The sequence below is a fragment of the Micromys minutus genome (genome assembly GCF_963924665.1).
Source record: "Micromys minutus genome assembly, chromosome: 2".
Lineage (NCBI taxonomy): Eukaryota > Metazoa > Chordata > Mammalia > Rodentia > Muridae > Micromys > Micromys minutus.
Genome location: NC_137971.1, coordinates 23,117,717 through 23,131,726, shown reverse-complemented (window position 1 = coordinate 23,131,726; position 14,010 = coordinate 23,117,717). Strand labels below are relative to the sequence as shown.

General features: G+C 41.5%; 1 protein-coding gene across 1 annotated transcript in view; it reads left to right on the top strand.

The window, feature by feature from the left end:
* The window catches only part of EXOC6 (exocyst complex component 6), a 133,057-nt gene that overhangs the window by 20,374 nt on the left and 98,673 nt on the right, over positions 1 to 14,010 (top strand). Inside the window, exons 2-8 of the mRNA XM_080911470.1 lie at positions 406 to 577; positions 1,595 to 1,642; positions 1,768 to 1,858; positions 3,622 to 3,667; positions 6,804 to 7,008; positions 8,749 to 8,904; positions 11,353 to 11,421. Coding sequence (XP_080767596.1) covers positions 406 to 577; positions 1,595 to 1,642; positions 1,768 to 1,858; positions 3,622 to 3,667; positions 6,804 to 7,008; positions 8,749 to 8,904; positions 11,353 to 11,421 — 787 coding nt within the window. The remainder of the gene's footprint in view (positions 1 to 405; positions 578 to 1,594; positions 1,643 to 1,767; positions 1,859 to 3,621; positions 3,668 to 6,803; positions 7,009 to 8,748; positions 8,905 to 11,352; positions 11,422 to 14,010) is intronic.

Sequence of the window (14,010 nt, the reverse complement as noted above, 5' to 3'; positions counted from 1 at the left end):
GCATTCCCTTTATAGACTTATTGTGAAGATGAAAGAATTAATATGTAGTTTTTAGGACATTCTGACACATAGTAAATGTTATAAAAGCTATGAGTCCCCCCCATATTACTTACTTGCAATATTGATTCAGTTTTGAGCCTTAGTGTGTCGAAGACTAGTATTTGACCCATATATCCCAAGCCTCAGGACTTTATTCCTGGATACCTAGGGATGTATCTAGAGAGCTTCTGAGTCATTGAATATTAGCATACTCAAAAAGAAATGAAATATTTTTCTTAAAATTATTTCTGTGACAGCAATAACTGTCCATTTCATTTGCTTATCTGTTGTTATTGTAGAGATTGAGCTTAATAGGAAAACCTCTTGCTGACTGAGAAGTTCACTTTAGTTTTCTTGTACATACAGGTCTGTATATGATGATCAGCCAAATGCACACAAGAAGTTTATGGAGAAACTAGACGCTTGCATCCGCAATCATGACAAGGAAATTGAAAAAATGTGTAACTTCCATCACCAGGGCTTTGTAGACGCTATTACAGAACTCCTCAAAGTAAGGGCGGATGCGGAAAAGCTGAAGGTAGGAATACGTTCGACTACCCCTGCTTCTATTCTCATTAAACTACACAATACTGAAGTGCGCGGGCCATTGGGTGCACTTTAAGAAAGGAGATGAACAATGGAGGGCCTATTTACAGTTTCAGGGTTTTCAAAAGACAATAATACAGTAGTGTTAAAAGCTGTCCTCTAATGTTATGAAAATTTACTGTACATGATTTCATGCATGTATTAAAGTAAATTTCTCTCCATATTTTGCTGTATCAGAGGCATTATTTATTAAACTATGTCTGGATTTGCTCAGTCAGAATATAAAATAATCATTTGAATTGTCTTGTCTTTTCATTTAAAATGCTTATCAGACAGAGTGCAAAGATGGTGATTAGAAAAACCATCATGTGAAGGATATTCAGATAACGAGAGACCAGAGACAGCGTCGTGAGGTCACTGAGCACCTCTGTTCTGCAGCTAATGAGATTTTTAAGAAATGAGAATGTGCTTCCTCATACGATGACCTAATGAGTCACTTAATATGTGGGAAAATCCAAGTTGAGCTTTGGCTGCACCTGCAGCTTGAACATGTTGCTGTGGATTGAGATTTCTGAGTTTGATGTTCATCAACCTCCCAGGGTTTGCATTCAGAAAGTATGAATGTTTAATTACCGTAAAATGCAATCGCCGTTTCCTGTGACAGTGAATGGCACATAGACCTCATTGAAGTTGTCAAGGAGGGACCAGTGGTCAATTGGGTCAGTGATTTGAATTGTTTGACAGACTCAGAAAAGCAAGTAAAGTTCAAAAATCCTGAGTAAATTTGAGAAGTTTGCCACAGAATCTGTTAAAAAGAACTGTCATAACCAATTGAAGTTAACAAAAGCTCTTTTCAATCAAAAGTTCAAGTTCAAGCTGTAGAGTTAATTTGAATTTGCATTTCTTTGTTCCGAGTTTCTCATGAAGCATGATCTGATTACAAGGGTGAGCTGTTACATCAGGGCAGCTTTATCCATGTTGGTCTAACTAAGGTGAAATTATTTTTAAGGTGCAGGTTACTGATACCAACCGAAGGTTTCAAGATGCTGGAAAAGAGGTAAGAAAGTGGTGGGTGGATGGATGGATGGAGGATGGATGGATAGATGGAGAGAGGGAGGGAGAGAACTCAGTATTTGGATGCCATTTAACTGTTTAAACTTGTCAACACTTTTATTTTCTAAGGTGATAGTACAGACAGAAGACATTATTCGGTGCAGAATCCAGCAGAGGAATATCACAACCGTAGTAGAGAGATTACAGTTATGCCTCCCAGGTGAGTCAGCCCCAGGTATCGGATGGTGTTTGCTGTGGAAAGTTATATTTTGCTAATACCACGTAGTCATCTCTACTATGGGAATTACAAATTCACTGTGGTCACTTCCTGACCACGCCTCTGCTTGCCTTCATGTTTGCTCTGTTCTCTGGATTTCCATGAGTTTTAGAAAGTAAATGTCCCCAGGTCGCCTCTGTTTTAGCTTTTCCTCTCTGCATAGCTGACCATCTGGGTCACTCGCACTACGACCCTAACTCCGTGTCTGTCTGTCTGTATTTTCCTCAGCGTACTTCCCCTCAGGGAGAGCGTCTTTTCCTTAAGTTTTTCCGGCCTTTATCTAACTTGCTAACTTTTCTACCTCTAGTTTTTTCATTGTTTTCTACTTGTCACTTAACATGTTGATTTGGCTCTGTTCACAATCTCATTTTGCCAAGAAGGTAAGAAGAAAACATCAAAAATGCTAGGCAGGCCTCCCCCTTTTGCCTTTCCTCCTCTATTGTGGAAAGACTTAATTTTTTGTTTTGGTCTGGCTCCAATATTACTGAGATATCACGTACATTCTAAAGGACTAGCCAGTATTTTCTTTACCTGGACTGAATGTTTTAAGTGGGATGTTTCCTATTCAAACAAAACAAAGCAGGCACACGCTGTTTCTTCAGATTGTCAGTGAAATCTATTTCAGTGCCAGGTTTCCTGTAGTTTCTCTTTAGGAAGAAATTTAACCCTCCATGTCCAGGGAAGTAGAGCACCTTGCACACTATTTATGTGATATAAGTTTAGTCAGCATTGTCAGTAGTTTGTATTGGAGAAGATAAGTTTACTACTGTTTTCTCACTAATGAGAATAGCTCCTTTTGGAACTCATAGAAGTCCACTCAGTTGAGTAATTGGTGGACCAGGGATTTACATATTCACCTTGAATAAGTAAAATGCCAGTTTTCTAAAGGCTTCAGGGTTGAGAAACACTTCAAATGGGGTTTAACAGTACCTCTGCCACCATTAAAGACAGACAGCTCCCTCATGGAAGGCTTTGTCAATTGTCACTTTATAGAAGCCTAAAGGTGGGTACCAGTGGAATGGCAGCTGGATTCAGTGCATGCCTCAATGGGCTGTGTAACAGATGTCTGCACAGCACCTCCAAGCACGTGTGAAAGCCCTCCGCTGACACACCTGGAACCTGCCCCTTCCCCTACCTGCCCTTTTCCCACGTGCCAGGCACTGTGTAAGACACTAGAATTATACACCTCCCAAGTTTATTGTTTTACTGAATAATTATATTCCTGGGGGTTGTAGAAGGGTTGGAATGGATAAAGATTCTTTGCTGGGTCTGTGACCACTGCTGTAATTCACTCTGCTGTTAGCGTGTGGCTGTTTTCTTCCTCTGTAGACGCTGTGTAGATTTCCTTGTAGAATTCGTTCTTTTATGGTTGTGCTATCTATGTTGGGTCAGTTGAATCCCACCGTCTCTTAGTTTTCTCTCTTTGATTTCACTTCTGGAAGGAGATGTTAGTAGTTTGTGAATAGAATGATTTTTACTAGGCTCCTGTGTCAGTACGCACATGTGTACACACATGTGTTCCAGCCTGAACGTCAATGCGTATGATGTTCAGTATGTGCAAATCAAATGATTTTTACTAATTCAACACATAGAACATTTTCTTTTGAGAATGTTAAGTATCCACCTGGTAGCATAGAGGGAAGACTAATGAATTTGTTCTGTCGAACACGCTTTTCACATAATGCTGAAATGTTGTTTTGATGCAGTGCTGGAGATGTACAGTAAGCTGAAGGAACAGATGAGCATGAAACGGTGAGTCGGCTTCTGCTCTCTTAAATCTTAGGTAAGCACGGGGCTCGAAGGGGCCGGCTCGCAGGGGCCAGCCCAGAGGGGATTACGAGTCTGAGCTGTGCTTTTCGTCTGAACTCTAACCTTCTCACGCAGCGTGCTTACCATTATCACTCAGGAAAGCAGCAGTAGGCATGCCTTAATGAGCCCTTACAAGTCACGTGGACGACCGATAGAATTGCTAAAGGACGCATAGGCCACCCGAGGGATTCCGAGCTTTGTTAACTTCCTGGCGTGTTACCGTGGTGAAGGGTTGATGCAGGGCGTGGGCTGCGGGCAGAGCACAGGTGGCGGTGAGCTGACCAGCATGGCAGCGTCCTCTGACTTCTGCTTTGAAATGTGCTCGAAAACGTGACGTGAAAGGCAATACGAAATGCTGTATTAATCGCCATGGGAGCGTTGATAAAATGATGCTTAAGATGTTTAAAAATGAACAGTTCCAAAGTTGAAATCCCAAATAAACAAGACAACATGTGGATTGGGGAAATGACTTTTCTTTATAGACAATTATTATAATATAATATATATATATACAAACCTGTAGTCAATGGACGCCTTGCTTCCTAGTGCTGTACCCTGATTTCAGGAGGCATTGTCAATTTGTATTAATTGTGGAATAGTTCCTATCTTATAAAATATAGTAAGTCAGAAAAGATAAGTCTTCTGTTCATGAACTATTAGTGTGTTCTCTTCTGTGTTATTTGTTCTCATATCTTAAACTTGAAAAAGTTTTTGCTTCGTGCAAAGAAGCAACAATCTACCAGCCCTACCACGCCCACGGGGGTTCTTCTCCCTGCTTTCCACGGACAGTTCTCATGGAGCCAAAGCTCTTACTCAGCACTGACACCTGAAGTGTAAAAGTGTGTAAGTCTTCAAGTGACTGCTAGCTGCCTTCCAGTTTAGGGGTTTATCTCTTTTTTTAATAATATAATCTAATAATTATAATCAAATTTCCCTCATTATGCTCCAAATATCTTATATTTTCTTTCCTGCTCGAAAAAAATAAAAGATTTTTATGTGGTTCTTTTTTTTTTCCATTTTATTTAGAAATAGAATCCAGTAATCATTATTTTAGAGGCAGGTCTCACCTGTAGCTCAGGCTAGCCTGGAACTCAGTTTGTAGCTCCAGACTTGCAGTGGTCCTACGCCCTCCTAGCTTCTCCGGTGCTGGGCTGCAGATGTGAGGCTCCACCCCTCTGTGATCCTGCTCTGCAGCTGTTCCTTGCCTTTCATGAAAAGTATAGGTTAGCTCTCAGAGTCACCTAGGACACTGGAATTTGTTTCCTATGATTAGAGTTAGTCGGGTGGCTTTGTGAGTCTGTGATGTAAGTGGTGTTGTGTCTCTCTCTTCGCATGTCATCAGTAGGTGTTTTCTGTCAGCTTGTCCCTGGACTGTTACATTTGTTTGATCACTTGGTGATCATTGGATGTGCAGGACCCGCCCCACCACTTGCTCCAGCTGTTCATAGGTAGGGTACATGATAGGTTCAGCCAACTTAAAGCTCTGAATCTGAGACTAGGTGGTAGCTGAGTTGGTCGTCCTGCCAGATGTGCACCCAGTCCACCTGGGCCAGCTCGCCAACATTATTCAGCTGAGGGGTGCACGCCCTCAGGACTGGCTGGCTGGTGTCCCCCAGCTCTACAGTGCTTCCCAGGCAAGGTGTAGGCCGTTCTCCCAAGTACCAAAACCGGCACAGAGTGGGACCAGCTCTCAAGGGGAGGAGGCACCCCCCCCACACACAGATACACCAGGACAGGCCAAGGAGGGACAGGCAGGGTAAGCTCTCTTGTTCTCACACCCTCAGGGCTAGCTCACCTGTTGGGCCCCTTTCCTGAGCACTGCATCAGATGAGGGAGGGCCTTGGGGCTAGCTCTGTTAGGCTAAGGTAAGGGGTGGGGCCAGCTTTCCAAAATGCTGCATCTGGTGAAGGGCTCTTGGACTAGCTTGACCCCAGACAGCAGCCCAGACTAGGGATGTCTTCATGGCCTTTGGTGGTAGCACCTCTATCCCTTACTGTTGCAGGGCCATGGATTGTCACCACCCTCAGTCTCCAGCCTGCCTCTCTGTGCCCACGTCCTTCTGCTTCTCTTCCTCTTCCATCTCCCCACCACGTACTCGCTCATGCCTTGTCACAAGTTTCTTTCTGTATGGCCTCTCTCCATCACCTTCCAGTTTAAAATATTTTTTAGCTTTTCACTGGATCTTTGAAACTTAGTCTATTCATATATAATATGATATATAATACAATAGGGTATATAGTTCAACCTAAGTGTGTTATTTCTACTTCTGAGTCCTGGATCCAGTTCACTGTGACACCTTGACCAAGTGTTACATACTGTGTTTCAGATTTCTCACCTACAGGATACAAATAGTATTGGCTACCATTAAAATGTACCTCACAGGGTTGAAAGAAGAAAAAATATACCCATGAAAATTCGTGTCAGTTTCTTTGGGGCACAAGTTCTACTTTTCTAATTATTGCACACCTGATACGTTCCAAAGTCCCCGCGGGGTTTAAGAAAATGTTTGTTGAATTGAAAGAAATCACTTAATAAGTGATTCTCATCAGACTTTTGAAGCATTTAAATGTACTTCTAATTAAATAGTAGTATGGAATTTTCTAAAAAAAAATGTTAAGTACATTTTACATTTATTTAGAATGGAACTTGTGCTATAGTTTTTTATTGTGCCACTGTATGGATAGATGTTATGGTAGGAGAGAGGGTAAGAAATTACATAGTAAATAATTAAGTATTATGTTGTGATTTGGAAGTGTATTTGCAGGTAAGGTATTGTAATGACTGTGACAATGTTCCGAATGTTACAGATTTAGAAGGAATTAAGTAAAGAAGATTGTGTTAGTGGAAGCCATGAGTGTTCAGCTGGTAGTGTGTACCCCGTATACATAAGTGTGCTTAGTAATACAGATAAGTGTTCATGTTGGTTCTGTTCTGGTGCTGGGCGTGGAACCCAGCCTGTGCATGCTAGGGCACATGTCCTGGCACCGAGAGCCCAGCTCCAGTCGGGAGTATCTGACTCGCTGCCTGGCCTTGCATGAAGTTACCATGGACTTCCTGTGTTCCCTTTAACCCTGCACAGGTATTACTCTGCGCTCAGAACAATGGAACAGCTAGAGAACGTGTACTTCCCCCGGGTCAGCCAGTACCGCTTCTGCCAGCTCATGATGGACACGCTTCCTAAACTCCGGGAAGACATCAGAGACATCTCCATGTCTGATCTCAAGGACTTTCTGGAAAGCATTCGAAAGCATTCTGACAAAATAGGGGAGACAGCTATGAAGCAGGCGAGTCTATCCGTTTATCCAGGGGTACCGTGTGTTCATGTGCTTAGTTGTGTTTAACTTACTTCCTTATGATCCCTGGTCCTCCTCTAGGATGGATCCTGCCACTACTTTCTCTGGACTTACAGATATTTTAAACATTTAAGTGAAGTCAGTTTAATTAGAGTCCTTGAGTCCCTCGCCAGCTGAACTCTGCCCTTACCCCCACACGGCTTTACACTCGTGTTTTCGGGCCAGATGCGCCTTCAAAATAAATGTCAGCCATAGAAGTGGAAGTGATTTTATGCTAAGTAAGGTCTTAATTGTTCTTTGTAAAAGATTTTTTAAAGATCTTATTTTTTACTATGTGTTGCATGTGTCTGTGTGTACGTGTGCGTGCCTGAGGCAGCCAGAGGAGCTGCAGCCCTGACGATACTGTTGCAGATGCGCAGGAGCTGCCTGTGTGTGCTGCTGCCTGTGTGTGCTGCTGCCTGTGTGTGCTGCTGCCTGTGTGTGCTGCTGCCTGTGTGTACTGCTGCCTGGTATGCTGAGAGCCCCAGGCCTCTGCAAGAGCAGCACATGCTCTCAAGTGCTGAGCCATTTCTCCACTCCCAACCCCCCAACTGTTCTTTTTAAAAACATTAAAAATGCAGTCTGAATTAAAATGTACAGTTCAATAATAAGAACAGAAACAAACATAATAAAAGATAAAATGCAGTATGGAAGTGAGGAAAGCCAAAGATTGGGTCTTAATCTTTTCAGATCAAATTGATAATCCCTAGTGAGAGTATTTGAAAAACAAAGTACAAATCAGGAATGAAAGAAGTGGACGTTGCCTCAGAGCCTGTACCTACAATTAATAATGAGAAAACACCAGGGTTGGGAGGTGGCTCAGTTGGTGAAACGCTTGCTGCTCGAGCCCGAAGACCCGAGTTTGATCCCCAGAACCCTCATGAGAAAGCCAGACGGGGCACCTGCTTGCATCTCAGACTTGGGAAGGCAGCTGTGGACAGACCTCTCTGTCAGCCCCAGGTCCCAGTGAGAAATCTCATCTCAATAAAACAAAACAGGATTCCTGAGCAAAGAGGCTGGAGTTTGACCCCAAAGCCACATGCCTCCTCTACCCCTGACACATAAAAAGAAAAAAAAAATTACACAGAACAGAATGTGTTGTGAACAATTTTAAAAAAATGTTTTTTAAAACATTGCACGTGTGATAGACAACTGTAAACCCTAGCACTTGGGAAGCTGAAGCAGAAGGTCTCAAGTTTGTAGCCAGGCTGTGATACACAGTGAATTCCAGTCCAGCTAGCTAGAGAGCAGGGGTCTGTCAAGTATGTAAGTAGGTAGTTAGGATGGATGAATGGATACGTGGATGGATGGATGGATGGATAGATGGATGGATGAATGGATAGATGATTGGATGAATGGATAGATGGATGGATGAATGGATAGATGGATGGATGAATGGATGGATGAATGGATAGATGGATGGATGAATGGATGGATGAATGGATAGATGGATGGATGAATGGATAGATGGATGGATGAATGGATAGATGGATGGATGAATGGATAGATGGATGGATGAATGGATGGATGGATGGATAGATGGATGGATGAATGGATAGATGGATGGATGAATGGATGGATGGATGGATAGATGGATGGATGAATGGATAGATGGATGGATAGATGGATGTTGCATCGGTTTTGACTAGAAGCAGTTTTGACATAACATGAATCTTGTTATCCCAAAAATAGGCACAGCAGCAGAAGAGCTTCAGTGTTGCTCTGCAGAAGCAAAATAATATGAGGTTTGGGAAAAATGTGCTTGTGAATAATGACAGGATTCTAGAAGAAAAGAATGACATTATATTGAAGCACACACTTGAAGAGGAGGCCGAGAATGACGAGGAGGTACAGGGTTTATTATTCCTCCCTGCCTTTATCACCGAATGCTTTCTTGCCCTGTAACGTGCTGTGTCTTCTATGTGCAGATTGATTTATGGTCATCAGTCCACAGTGCACAGTGAGTGATCTGAAATACTAGTCTACATAATAATAGACAAACAGGATATCTGGAAGTTATGGGTTTACAGATAGAGCATAGCTGCTTGGCATAATTAGTAGTAAAACTCAGTCTAATCTCTTTCTCTCTCCTTCTCTCTCTCCTTGTTAGTAATGGTATTTGAACTAGCCAAGACAAATTTTTATTTCATAATTCTTTTGACTTTGTTATTTGGTCTGACTCTGTATGGCTCCCCATATTATATTATATTATATTATATTATATTGTATTGTATTGTATTGTATTGTATTATATTATATTATATTATACTATATTATATATGTGTAGTGTTGTTTAATGTGCACATGAATATACAGATACAAATGGATGTGAGTGCATGTTTGTACATATAGAGGCCAGAGGCGCGCACACACACACACACACACAAACACACACACACACACACACACACACACACGAATGACGTGTATAAGAATGTGTGTTGCACAGTGAGTATATGGAGGTCAGAGGACAACTTTGGGGTTGTTTTTTTCCTTTCATCTCTTACGTGGGCGCCAGGGATCAAACCCAGGTGGTCAGGCTTGCGAGCCAAACACTGAGCCGTGTAATCGAGGCCGCCGCTCAGGTTTCCTGATCGCCAGGCTGTCTGGGGATGAATCGCAGAGACCCACTTGCTCCCTTCAGTGCTGAATAGCAGTTGTTTGCCCCCACTCCCCGTTTTGTGTGGGTTCTGGGAATGCAAACTCAGTCCCTTACGCTTTTGCAGTAAGCACTTTGTGGACTGAGCGGTTTCAGTTTGTTAAACTTTAAAATTTTTAGCTAACTATTTGAAAGCTTCATCCAGTGCATTTTGAGCATACCCACCATCCCAGCCCTCAAGACCCTTTCAACTCTCCTGTCCCTTCCCACCGACTTTGAAGTTACGTCTCTCTTCCTTTTGTTCTTTCTCCTCTTCCTTTCTTTCTCTTCTTCGTTTTCCTTTTCTTCCTCCTTTCCCACTGAATTCAGTTTGTGTTGCCAAGCTAGTCCTGGGTCTGGGACCTACCCTGGCTTGTGGTTGACCTAGCAGAGATCACATCATTAATTAAAAAAGCAAAATGCCTTCCCCTCTCCCAGCGGCTACCTGATGCCAGCAGCTCCTCAGCTAGTAGTGGATTACTGTCTATCTTCTATGTGGGATTCTGTCTGTCTGGAGCTTGCAAGGGTCCTGTGAAGGCTGTCACACCTGCTGTGAGTTCATATGGGAATACTGTTGCCTTGAAGTCACCTACCACCTCTGGCCTTTATGGTCTTTTCACTCACTTTTCCTCAAGGATCCCTGAGCTTTGGGGTGAGGGCCGTGAAAGGATGTCCAATTTAGGGGTGAGCGCTCCACACCCTTTTGTTCCCTGCTTGTTGAACGATCGGGGGTATCTGCCATTAACTGTCATTTTAGATATTTATTTATTTATTTATTTATTTAATTTTATGTGCATTGATGTTTTGCTTACCTGTATGTCTGTGTGAGGAGCTCAGACCCCCTGGAAATGCAGTTACATTGTGAGCTGCCGTGTGGCTCCTGGGAATTGAATCCTGGACCTCTGGAAGAGCAGTCAGTGCTCTTAACCACTGAGTGATCTCTCCAGCCTTGTTAATTGTTCTCTTTTTATTTTTTTTCAAATCCCCAACTGTCTAGAAACCTTGAAATTATCTTTAATCTTTTACTTTTTCTATCTAAATTTATTCTTTCATCCTATTGTTTCTTAACATTTTCACTGTGCCACAAAGTCATCTGTTGAGTCGGCCTTGTATTACTATTAATATTTTGAGATATTTACTTTTATAATTTGTCTGTGTATGTCTCTCTGATTGTGGAGGCTCTGGAGCTGGCTGTGCACACTGAGGTCTGAGGCTGAAGACAGGAAGTCGCTTGGTCACTGTCTGCTTTAGTCTCTGGGGCAGGGCCTCTCAGTCGAACTCAGAACTGCTCAGTGACCAGCTAGCTCTGGAGATAACCTGTTCACACAGTTTGAGAGGAATGCCGGTATTGCAAGAGGGCGGCCACACCTATCTGGTGCCTGCCTAGCATGTGCAAGGCCCTGGAGTCTCTTCACAGGATAGGAAAAAACAAAAAAGGCATTTTTATTTTTGCAATTTATTATAGTCATCAACCGTAGTAAACACACAAGGAATAAGCTACAAAAGCACCAGAGTGAAGTGAAATGGGGTTATGCTTATATTGTATGCCTGCTATGGGACAATTACATAAATATAAAATAGTCTGTGCTTCACGGTCTTTAACTTGGTCTTATCTAATAGTTTAATTTATCATTTTTTAAAATAGATTTCTTTTTCAGGTCTTAACTGTTCAAGATCTCGTTGATTTTTCACCTGTTTACCGATGCTTGCACATTTATTCTGCTTTGGTGAGTATATTTATTGATTCTGACCTGGTGTAGGCCCAGGGATATTATGTCCTTTTGAGATGCTAGTGTGCGTCTTCTAGGTTCGTGTAAGCGCACCCTGTGATGTTCACAGAACTCTGACTTCGGTGCATTTCTCAGGCCCCAGTCTGCAAGTGAAGGAGTTGCCCATTTTTAAATCATCACTTTATCAAGATGCAGTTCAGGGCTGAGGATACCGTTGTAGGGTGTCTTTGTCTGATGCCCCGATATAGAGTTGGATACTTTGCTTTGGTGGTTCTCACAGGTTCATCTGTTCCTCCGGCGTGAGATTGCTTTGTGTTGCATGCAGTGCTAGACTGGTGGTCCTGGGCTGCTCTTGTTTGTGTTTATCGTGGGATTTCCTGTTTCTCCCTCAGTTTTAAAAGACGCCTTTGCTGGGCATGACGTATTGGTTGACAGTTGCTTACTGTCAGATTGCTTCATACTCCCCTGACTTTTAGGGGCTTTGCTGGGAGCTCTGATGGAACCCTGGATTTGTGTTTGTGACTGAGTTCCCCTTGTGACTTTCCTGGCTCGTTCTTAGCCTGTAGTCTTAGCATTTTTATCTCTGATGTGGAATGGAGAGACTCATTTTTGTCTGTGCCTGCTGAAGCCTCTAGTTCCTTCCATGCTCGGGGATCCGTATTTTTTTCCTCCATTGGGAATTCCTCAGCAGTAATTTCCTTTAAAGTGTTTTCTGTGCCCTTGGTTTGCTGTTCAGTTCCTTCTTCACCACAGATGTTTAGCTTGTTCTTCTGATCATGCCCGAGAAGTCTTGAACGTTCTAGTCAGACTTACGTATTTGTTTTTCTTTATTGCTGTCTGAAGTTTTCTCAACCTTATCTCAGTGCCTGGTGTTCTCTGACCTGTCGGTCACTGTAGTCTGTCCTGTGTCTGTAGTCTGTCCTGTGGCTCAGTCTCTGTCCTGTGCTCTAGTCTCTTCAGTGCCAGGTGCTCTCTGTCCCATCTAGTCTCTTGGTGACACTTTCCACTAAGTTATTTGATTTATTAAGCTCCCCTCCCATGTCCCCGTTAATATTTGCTTCTTTTCCTGGCTTTCTTTCTTTGATGAGTTTTTCATTCATGTCGCTGATTTGTCAGGCTCCTGGTTGATGGCATCCCTTCATCTAATGCTCGCGTTAACCCTGTAATGAGGTCATTGGCCACTGTAAAGACATTCCCATGAGTTCTTTGGCATTTCATTCATTCAGATATTTGGGTTCATTTTTAAAGGAATTATGGACTTTTAGAGCAGTCATTCGGTCTTGTTTCATACCATTCCTTATGGATTTCTGGGCTGTGATTTGCATGTTTGTTGGGAGTTTTTTTTTTTTTTTTTCTCACCAGTCTTTAAGGAAGTCTTCTTAGTAAATAACCTTTTGGCTTTATGATCCCAGTAAAGGACTTTTTAAAAACATTATAATCTCTAAATTACATTGTAGAGTTTGAAGTGAAAAGGATATTATTGCTAATACAGTAAAATCCTTATTAAAATGTTCAGTCCCAGCTGAGTGTGGCAGTATATGTGTTTACTCTGAGCACTCAGAAGGCCAAGGTTAGAGTTACTGCGAAGTTGCAAGCTACCTAGGGCTGCATAGCAAGGCTTTGTTAAAAAAAACAAAGCAAAACAAAACAAAAAAACCAAATAAATGAGTAGAAAACTTTAGAATTTTTAGATTGTTTCTAATAGCAATAAACATTAAGTATTAAAAACTTTTGAATTAATAATAAAATGTTAACCTGAAAAATCTTAGAAATCAAACATGTTTAATTATATAAAATTATAAAAGGTATTAATTCTGAATACAAATTTGTGTTTTTATTTTCTCACTATTAGAACATAGCACGTGCTTATGCTATTGGATCCATTAAGTACTAATGAGAATAACGGGTTCCTGAAGTAAAATAATAATTTTAACATCTAATTCCCTGTAAGCTCCGGAGAAAGTAAACATCAAAACACTTTACATTAGAAAATACATTTGCACAAAGTATGTTAAATCAGTAAAATTGTGTAAGGGTAATGAGCTGTAAGTAGTTCAGAAGTAAAGGGATAAATGTCAGCGGTGTGTGTGGAAGCTGTCCTTGTACCTTAAGCACATGTTTGGCTCTGTTTAAATGAGGTTGAGGCACTTCTTTTTAAAATTCCAGCTCATATTATGCTTCATGTCATGTCCTTTATATTTGTTCAGACTTTTAGTAAAACATTTTCACTTAATGTATTAAAATTGGATAATTAGTAACACAATTATTTTGTAGTTTTCAGTAATTGGAGTATAAGAACATAAGGCTTCCCATAGGAGAGACAGGTTTTTTTTTTCCTGCATTGTGAATTTATTTTAGATTTAGATGACGTTTAAAAGAGTAATGGTTTTGTAGCTACTTAATCATAAAGAAAATAAATTAATAGTTTTTTTTTTCTGTTGAAATTTTTTCTGTTGTTAAATTTTTTTTTTCTTTTGTTGTTGTTGTTTTGGAGTGTTAGATGAAGAGAAGACAGTGACTCCCAACTTTTTCTTTAGCTGAGAGGATTCTTGCTAAGCAGAGAGGCTGTAGTGTGTCTGTGTACTT